General features: G+C 55.4%; 2 protein-coding genes across 2 annotated transcripts in view; one reads left to right on the top strand and one right to left on the bottom strand.

Annotated features, from left to right (window-relative positions):
• Nucleotides 1-1141: 1141 nt before the first annotated feature.
• On the bottom strand, nt 1142-7163 carry FOXA3 (forkhead box A3). The gene is made up of 2 exons (XM_006911813.2): nt 7045-7163; nt 1142-2537 (listed from the first exon to the last, which is right to left on the bottom strand). Exons 1-2 carry the CDS (start codon nt 7111-7113, stop codon nt 1554-1556), a joined length of 1053 nt encoding a protein of 350 aa, XP_006911875.1. The 5' UTR covers nt 7114-7163; the 3' UTR covers nt 1142-1553.
• Nucleotides 7164-8006: 843 nt separating this feature from the next.
• The window catches only part of SYMPK (symplekin), a 32901-nt gene continuing 30987 nt past the window's right edge, over nt 8007-9920 (top strand). Inside the window, exon 1 of the mRNA XM_006911812.3 lies at nt 8007-8156. Within this exon, the coding sequence (XP_006911874.2) occupies nt 8044-8156 (113 nt within the window). The 5' untranslated portion in view covers nt 8007-8043. The remainder of the gene's footprint in view (nt 8157-9920) is intronic.

The following is a 9920-nucleotide window of genomic DNA, read 5'->3' as shown; positions in this document are numbered from 1 at the left end:
TCTTTCCAACGTGGACAGATGCTAACACAGAGATACACGGGAAACACTCAATGACAGGCACGCCCGCAACACCGACATAGTCACACTCAGACTCGCTGAGACAATGGGTGTGCAGACGAACTGACGTGGGGAGACACGCACTGAACAGCGTGAGACCCACCCAGAGGGGCTCAGGCATGTAAGAGAACCACATACACGCAAAGGCACACACACGAGTCTGACATCCTGAGGCGCCCACAATAAGCACACACTCAGAGTAGGTACAGACAAACCCACACGATCAAAGCATAGGGACAAAAGGGAGCACCCTCTGGGACCTCCGTGGGCATACTGATTTCCTGTGACCCAGAGGCACGTGGGTACGTGTACACGCACGCGCATGCACGCACGCACGCACGCACACACGACACAGTCTCCTTCAGGTAACACCTTGTTTGTCCCTCTCCTCCTCCCCAGCTTAACCAAAAACCGAGCAGCCCCTGGGCTCCCCGAGCCTCAGAGCTGGAGGTGTGTGTCTGGGGGCTGGGGGTGGGGAGCTGGCCTTGGTCACTGCACAGCCACCTCCCCCTGTTGCCCTGGCCCTACTGCTGCGGGGGCTGCTATCTGTGAGCAAACTGTCCTTGGGGTCAGGGACAGCAAAGAGCCAAAGGTCAGGTCAATGCCTCCCCTGGCCCCTCCCCCAGAGGCAGCCAGCTCTCGGGGACAGGAAGGAGAGGGGACAGGGGAAGGGAACAATTCGTGTGTTCGAGTTCCATAAGGCCCACCCATCAAGGAAGAGACATCCGTAAGAGGCAGAAATGATGCCTTTAATGTCCCAACACAGCTAGCACCCCACTTCCCAGGCGAGAACCAGACCTCGGCAGAAACTCCCCACGCCCCGACAGTGCTGTCCAGTTTCTCCTGGACCGGAGTGGGAAACGGGCTCCAGAGAAAACCCAAAATGTTCTCATCTCCATCCCTCACTCAACTCACACCGAAGAGACAACGTGGCCAGCACAGGGGCTGTGGCGGCTGTCATGGTGCTGTCACTGGTTATGCCAGCCGGCCAAGATGGCGGCCGTCATAGCACCCAATGGGCAAAAAAAGGATGTTACGCGGGATGGTGGCCAGCTCAGCACCTACTACGCCAAGATGTCCACCAAAAAGAAGTGATCACAGCACCCAAGAAGCCAAAGAAGATGCAATTGAAACGGTATCACCATCACACCCAAAGCGTCAGCCAAGACGATGTCCATCACGGTACCCAGGGGACCAGCCAGATGTCATCCCCGATGGCGGCCATCAGAGCACCCAAAGGATCAACCAATAGTATCAATCGACATGGTGGTCTTCGCAGTTCCCAGTGGGCCCACCGAGATGTCAACGGCAGTTACCACAGTACCCAATAGATCGACACGATGCCCACACAAGCGGCAGTCGCCGCAGTTAAGTAATAGACCAACCAAGACGTTAACTGGAGGGGACAAGCAAAGTGTCACCAGGAGAAGCAGGCCCCAAGAGCCTGACGGTGCCAACTCCAGCCGTGCCCCACCCGCCACGGTCCCACCCCCCTGCTAGGACGCGTTGAGCAGAGAGCGGGAATAGAGGCCCTGGTAGTAGACCCCAGGCTCCCCACCCTCTGCCCCGTAGCCCCCAAACCCCACGTCCAGTTTGGGAGGCGCTGGTGTCTGTTCCGACATCAGGTTGTTGATGGAAAAGGGGTGGTTGAAGTTGTAGGGGGCATCGAGCTTCAGCTCCCCCGGGAGCTCCAGGCCAGCGAAATAGGGTGTGGAGGAAGGGGGCGAGCCACAGTCTAGCGCCCCCACGTCTTCCCCACCCTGGGCCTCGGGCTCGGGGGGCGGAGGCTGGGGCTGGGGCGGAGAGGTGACGGTGGCCGCGGGGGTGGCGGTGGAGGCGGCAGACCCCGCACTGGTCCTGGTGGCGGAGCTCCCGCCGGCCCCTTTCTTCACCTTCTCCTCCAGCTTGAAGCGCTTCTGGCGGCGCAGGTAGCAGCCGTTCTCAAACATGTTCCCGGAGCTGGGGTGCAGGGCCCAGTAGGAGCCCTTGCCGGGCTTGTCCGGGGAGCGCGCCACCTTGACAAAGCAGTCGTTGAAGGACAGCGAGTGGCGAATGGAGTTCTGCCAGCGCTGCTGGTTCTCCCGGTAGTAGGGGAAGAGGTCCATGATCCACTGGTAGATCTCGCTCAGCGTCAGCATCTTGCCCGGCGCCTGCTGGATGGCCATGGTGATGAGCGAGATGTAGGAGTATGGGGGCTTGGCGTGCGCCAGGGACCGCCGGTACCCTTTGGGCATCTCCTTCCCATGCGCCAGCCCGGGGCCTGGGCCCCCATACCCTGAGCCGCTGCCTCCACCACCGCTGGCGCCCAGGCCTGGGAAGGTGGGGCCCAGGGGCGCTGTGGGGGCTGGGGGTGCCAGGGGTCCTGAGGGCAGTGGGGAGGCAGGGAGACCCCCGGGGGAGTAGGGAGAGCTCAGAGGGTTCAGGGTCATGTAGGAGTTGAGGGGGGCCATGGTAGGCACCGGCGTCACTGGAGCGTAAACCTGCATGGAGAGAAAGAGAGACGGGGAAGGGGTCAGTGGGTCCCCACTCACTGGCCAGCACGGGGTGGCTGGACCCTCTGTGTGTCCACCGGTCTGTCTTGCCTGCACTATGAGTCCCTTCCATCTTTACCCGCCTCTGTAGAGGGCCATCTTGAAGTCTTTCTCTCTTCCGCCTCCTCGTGTACCCCGCTCCCTGACCCCGTTCCCACCCCCTGTGCTCCCACACACTGGAGCTCATGCTTAAGTATAGCCCGGGACATCCTGGGGTGTCTCCAAAACCTTTTTAGGGTGTCCACGAGGTCAAAACTATTTTCATATGATGCCAAGATATGACTAGCCTTTTTCACTTTCTCTCTTGAGTGTACAGTGGAGATTTCCAGAGGCCGCATGATATGTGACAACTGAATGTAGAAGCATCTACAAGAATCCAGCTGTCTTCTACGGAACCGGAAGATTTGCAAAAAATGTGCCGGTGCCTCTCCTCTAACTAAATGTTGCGAAATAAAGTTATTTTAATAAAAATACATTATTACTAACAAATTATTGCTACTTTAAAACTAATTAACATATTTAATTTTTTTTCCGCAGTTTTTCTTTCTCATGTGGTAACTACTGAGAGACATAACCCACATCAAGGAAAACTTGGGAGCCTCAATCATTTTTAAGAGTGTAAAGAGGTCTCAACATCCCCCAAATTGAGAACTGCTGATTGAGACCTAATCTACGTGTGTACTCTCGCTCCATCGTTTAGGCTATAAAATGACAGTTTTCGATAGGTCAAAAATGTTTGCCAATCAGAAATCACGTGTTTCAACCTCATATCATCTATTTATTATAGATCATCAAATAGAAGACATCACTGTTCGTAAGCTGCAGTATTAAACATCGGTGAGAATGGAGAGAAACACTGTCAGTTATAATCCCTGACACCATCGGCTGTAAGAGCCATCGCACTTTCATAAATGTTCAAATGCAGAAAAAAATACGCGTCCATGAAATGCGGTGGACATCGCCGTGTCTCTAAGCAACCCTCCATAGACTCTTCCATCATTTCGACAGGGATTCATTGGCCACCTACTCTGCGCCAGGCACAGAGAGGTCCCTTTTCACCTCTACGACTGCACTATGGGGTGGGGTGGGGGGGCGCTATTATGATGGCCATTTTACGGCTGAGCAAGCTGAGTCCCAGAGAGTTGGGGTCACACAGCAAGGAAGGGGCAGAATTGGGATTCTGAATCCAGGCGGCCTGCTTCCAGAATGGTGTCCTGATCACGCTATAAAGACAGTGATCAGGACAGACTGAAACGCCTGCCCGTGTGGAGCTGACGTCCAGCAGGAAGTGAACAAGATTCAGAAAATAGGAAGCATGGTAGATGGTGATTTCTCTTTCTGTGTATTTACTCCTTTCATCCACTGTCTTCCATCCTCTCTCCTTCAGTCCTCCATCTGCCAGGCTACACTGCTCCCTGCCCGCACTGGGGTCTCATCGCACTGTGGGTGCTGCTCTAGCCCTGGCTGGAGCCGCCTTTGCTATGAGGCGGTGGGTCCCATCTCATCCCCTATCACTGTTGTCTGCAAATCTCGAGGTCCAGACAGAAAAGGAAATTGCCTGGGTTTCTCTGGAAGTCAGGGACAGGTGGCAACCAAGCCAGGTTTATGATCCAGTCCAGAAACTCTCTGCTCTTTCACGTATCTGTCCAGGTAGCAATTTCCTCCGAGGTGCCTGGGAATCTCCCTGTCGGCTCTGTGTATCTGTGCATCTCTCAGGACCCATGTTTATCTGTTCTCCTCTTGTCTTTCCCTTTCCCATTCTGCTTCTCCTCTCCACGCTCTCTCCCTTTGCCTCTCCCTGTCTCTCTCTACCCCATGCCTCTCCCCTTCAGTACACCTTTGTATCTATCTGCCTCCTTTCCTCAGTATCACCCTCTCCCCAAAAGTCTGACATCGAAATGGGAATCCCAGCCAGTCCCCTCCCCCATGCACCGGTCTCCTCCCTGGTTGGCTGGTTCTGCCCCCTCCCCAGATTAAGGGAAGATGGAGGGAGAAGGTGATGGATTTTGGGGGGGGGGGATCTACAGAGAATTCCTAAATCCCTCTGCAACCTCCCCCACCCCCACTTTTCCAACTCAGGCAGACTCTCTCGTATCACAGGAAGACGGACTGGGATCCCAGAGCCCCCCTTTTCTGGTTACCCACCCACCCGGAAGTCCTCCTTGAGGTCTGACCTCTAGCACTCCAGCTGCCCTAATCCACCCTAGGCTTTCCCACGCCCCGGGGCTGGGATGAACCCCCAGTGTCCGGGTCTGAGCCCTGAGCCGGATCTCCCTGCCAGGGCGGGGCTGAGATTGGGGGGAAAGCCCTCAGGGGACCTGCACCCCCATCCCAGGAGGCTGAAATTTCTCCTCTTTCATTTCCTTATTGTCTCCGGAGAAGGGTGTGACAGAGAGCAGAGGGAGGCCGTGTGAAGCCAGAAGCCTAGTTCTAGTTCTAGTCCCAGTCTCTGCCCAGGACCTCAAACACCCCCCAACACTCCAGGAGTTCAGGCTTTCCATCTGTAAAATGGGGGAGCAGTTGGACTAGCTGACCTGTGAGAACCGAAGGCCAGTGGGGACACCCCAGGATGATATCTTTCGATTTCCTTCCAGACAGGGAGCCAGCCTGGGGATGTCAACATCACCCGAGCAGTAGAACATGAAGGGCAAGAAGCAATTTGGGAGACCTCACGGTTCACAGTTGCTGAGTGAATGCAAATGTTTCTCGACCCATTGTTCTCACCCAGGGGAGGCGGTAGGTCAGCCAATGTCAAGGCTGGGGAGACCCTCAGGCAGTATTTCCACCTCCAGTCTCCCACATGTCGACTCTTTCAAAATATGCCCCCAAATGCTGGTCATCTCTAGGCTGTTCCTCAATGTATGAAACGATGTCCCCCGATCTTCAGACTGTGCCCCAAATAACTCCTCCATGCTAGACCCCCACAATTCACTTAAGATGTGTCCCTCCAAACACTGATTTGTAGTTGCTTCCCTTAAATCTCGTCCCTAGACTCTGAACTCTCCGGGGGTTCAGCTGGGATGCCCCCACCACCTGGAAACCTTCACTTCCAATCTGTTCTCTGCCTTCTGACACCTCCGGCCGCAGGTCTCCACTTCTCAGCTCTCCCAATCCCCTTCCTGGTCGGCCTGCCCCACCCCACGTGCACCTCACACCTCCAAAGCCCCAGGACTGGCCCCTCCTGGGCACCGTGCCAAGCCCCGAAGGCCTGGGGATCCAGGAGTCCCACCTTACAGTTTCACACCGAAGACCCACGGCTCTGGCACATGGGGGACCCTGTAACCCACAGATCTGTCCCCTTGGAAAACTCAGCCATTCCAGACTCCCCCCCCCCACACACACACACACATACCGGAAGCCCACAGTCCCCTTCCAGGTTAGGAATTTAAGTATCCAGATCCCCATAACCCTCCAGCTAGGACTCTGAGCCCCTCTCCACTTGACAATGTTGCTATGGAGAGAGCGAGCTAAGTAGTCCTTGCAGCAAGGGGAATGGGAGTTAGACTCAGGGAAGGACTTTCTGTCTGCTGAGGTGAGGGAATTAACCCGCTACCCTCACTCCAGGGTGGTCTCGTCAGAGATGGAGCTGGCGAGGACATTAGCAATTACTGGGGATTACTGGAAGGGGGGTAGGGAGGTGCGAAATCTGAAACCCTTCAGCCTCCAGCAAGGAGAATCCCTGCTGAGGGTCTCTAAGAACAATTAAACCGGTGAAGTTCAGTTGGAAGGGGTGAGGGTCAGGAGCAGGGATGGGGGTGGGGAATGATAATCGACCCCTTTTCTGCTGTCCGGCTCCCAATTCCGACCCCATCCGGACCCCCGCGTATCAGAACCCCAACTCTAATCCACCTGTCATTTCAGACTCCCAAAAAGTTGGATAAGAACCCCTAAGCACTAACCCCTATCTCTGACCTTATGTTAGATCGCACCCTGATCCTTATCCCGGAACCCCAATTCTGATTTCTATCGCATAACTCTCATCTCTAACACTATATTCTAACCTTGAGCTCCCACCTCAGACTTCCCTTAATGGTGACCTCCCTCTCTCACCCCTTAGCTCCCGTCTTTTCCCTCAGTTTTGAACCCACTTCCTAATCCCTCAGCTCTGTCCCCTATCCTGGAGGTCTGACTCCTAGCTCCGTTTTTTTCATTTTAATTCTTTAGATTTGGGGTCCCCAATTCCTAGCCCTCACGTTTAAGATAGGACCTGACGCTTGCCTAAGTTTTCCTGATTCCCATTTATCCCTCGCTCCGACTAGCCTGGGGAAACCGCGCTCCCATGCCGGTCGCCCGTCCCTGACTCCTACACCTGGTCTCGGTTGTCTCAATTTCTTCTACTCCTCAACTCTAGTTGGAGCCCCCATTTGAGCCCGCACCCCGGTCCTCGCCCCCCATTTAAGCCCACACCCTGATTCCTGCCCCCCCACTTCTCGCTCCGCCATCCCCGAGGACACACCTCGCCCGCCTCCGGGTAGTAGCTCCACTCCGCCAGGTCATGGGCCTCCATCTTCACCGAGCCCAGCATCCCCCGGGCCTGCGCCCCCACCTGCCCCGGCTCCGGCCCGGGGGGGAACCGAGCGCATGAAGGACCTTAGGTTGGCACCTGGCACGTAGTAAGCACTCAATGCAGGGTGCTAGGCTCTCATGTTGCCGTGAAAGCTCAGAGGTGGGACACCTAAGGAAGACTAGGAGATTCAACCGCCCCGGGCTCCCTTCCCGCCTCCCCCTAGGCGTCGTGCTCGGACTGGGGCGCCCCCTGCGGGACTGCGAGGAGAGAGACCTCAGGCGCCGGGGGCCGCAGCCCGGGGACGCGAGAGCTAGAGATGGCTGAAGAGTGAGGGAGCTAGTGGTGGGCGACGCTGTTGATATTAAGGGCAGAACCCTGAGGCCCTCTAACCAGGGTGTTTCGTCATCTCGACAGGAGAGAGGGAGAAGCCAGAGCCCGGCACGATCGCCGCGGAGGAAAGGGGCCTCGGAGTGCAGTGAACTCCGGAGGTCCAGATACGCCAGTGTAAGGACCGGTTAGAGACCCTCGAAACGACATTCCGTTGGACGGACTGTAATACTGAAGCTTCCGACAGTTGGGAGTGCTCCGAGCTGTGTAAATGGTCTGGACCAAAGGTGGAGGACATCCGGGCCTGTGCTCAAGACCCCACTAGGGCAACAGACCACCTCCAAGACCTAGAAGCTTCGCTACGCGTACTCTCCAGTCTCCCTAACACCAGCCGTCCAGGGACTGAGAACCACTGTGAACTCCATTTCCCAGAAGCCTCTGTCTCACTTCCCGTCCCGAGCCTCGGCCAAAGGACTACGCTTCCCAGAAGGCATCGCGCCCGGAGGCCGGAAACGAAGAGCTGCCCGGAGTAGTCTGGGGCAGGGCGGAAGGCCGCGGGCTGCGCGGGAGGCAGGGGCGGGGGGGGTTGGCCGGCTACGTGGACTCCATTTCCCGGCGACCATGCATGTGCGGCGCGTGCGCAGCGTCACGGCGGCGAGCGGAAGATGGCGGCGGCGGTGTTTGCGAAGAGGCGCTGCTGAGGGGGCGCGAGGGGGACGGAGGCCGGAGCCGCGGTGAGCGGGGCTGGCGTGGGGGCCCGGGGACCAAGGGAGGAAGAACCCTGAGGCGGCAGGGGCGCTGGCGGAGGGGTAGGGGCGCATTCGAGGAGAAAGGAGCAATGACGTTTGGGACCCCAGCTTCTTCCCCTCCTCTGGACCCTCCCGTGGCTCCCTGGTGCCCTCAGGGCAAAGTTCCAACGTGGCCCCCAAGGCGCGTCCGCCCCTCCGGCCTCAGCGCTGCCTCTGGTCATTCCTCCCTTCGAATAGCTGCACTGGCTTTCTAGTTCCTCAAACTGGCCATGCGCCTTCCGGCCTTAGGGTTTTTGCACACGCCGTCCCCTCTGCCCGCAGCATCCTTTCACCTTTTCTGCCCGGCTGACTCCCATTCATCTCTCGGGTCTCGGCCCCGACATCACTTCCTCTGCGAAGCCCTCCTTTCCTGCCATCCGTCCCTGAATCCGCCTATGAAACGCTCTCATAGGTCTCCGTTCCTATACTTCATGTCACGTGTAGTCTTATTTGTTATTGGACCTTTTGTTTGGTTGTTCGATCATGCCTGTCTCCGTGAGCTCCACGGGGGCAGGGACTAGGTGTGTGTTGTCACTGCTGTGTTCCCAGCACAGCGCCGGTCACACTGAAGATGCCCAGTTAATATTCGTTGAATGAATGGAAGATACTCCCGGAGCACGATCTGTGAGGGGAGTCGTCATGCCCCCAGGTGGGGGTGGGGCAATGGTACCCCATAAGGAGTACCCCGGAAGGGAAGGGGAAACTGATTGTTGATAAAAGCAAGACTGCGGACACCCCAAATGTTCTTTGATAGGAAGACTGGCAGAAAAAAAAACCGAATAACATCCACATGATAAAATACTGTGCGACTATTAAAAGGAAGGAGGAGTCTCTATACACTGAGAGAATGGGCTTCAGCATATATTAAGCGAAAAGAAATGGAAAGGAAGACGGTTTTTATCACATGCTCCCTTTTTATAAAAGAAAGGGAAGTATGTATATACGTTAAAAAATAAAAGCATAAAACAAAAGGTGGAAGAGGAAAGACACCGTAAAAAATGTCGGTGGATCTCAACATAACATCATGACAAAAAGGCTAGTCATGTAAAGGTTCATTACGTTCTGATGAGGGTCGCAGGATGCTGGTTGTTGGGAGGCGGTGTCCCTTGTCTTGCGTGAACAGACCTGCGGGGGAGAAGCAGTTGCTTTCAGAGAAGCAGTTTAGCACGATGGTGAGGAGGACAGATTCTGCAGCCATACTGCTAGGTCTTAAAAGCTGTAGGCCTTCTGTCAAGTTAACTTTCCCTCCCCAGCCTTCAAATGTCCTCATCTGTAAAATGCAGATTAAAAATAGTGCCTACCTCAGTTTGTGCTGTCAGGTTTAAATAAGTTACGACGTGTATTAGAAATGTTCCCAGCATGTATTAAGTGTTCAGTGAATATTAGCTGTTATTTTTCAAGCATTCTAGGGCCAGAGGGAAGAGATACTAAGCCTAGTGTTTGGGAAAGCTCTTTGGCGTTCACTCAACACATAATCATCGGGCACTTATTAGGTGCCAAGCACCGCTCCATACTGGAGAAATACAAAGTGAATACACATACAAATTTGCCCTCAGGGAGCTTACAGATAGGTAGTGTGTTGATGATGGTAAATGTGGCGAAAAATAAAGCAACGCAGATGGGGAGAGGAAATTCAAAATAGGGTGGTCAGGGATAACCTCACTGCCGAGATAGTTAAACCGATCTCAGAACAAAATGAGGAGGGAGGGA

This window comes from Pteropus alecto, unplaced genomic scaffold, assembly GCF_000325575.1.
Source record: "Pteropus alecto unplaced genomic scaffold, ASM32557v1 scaffold194, whole genome shotgun sequence".
NCBI lineage: Eukaryota > Metazoa > Chordata > Mammalia > Chiroptera > Pteropodidae > Pteropus > Pteropus alecto.
This window is presented reverse-complemented; position numbering and strand designations above follow the sequence as displayed.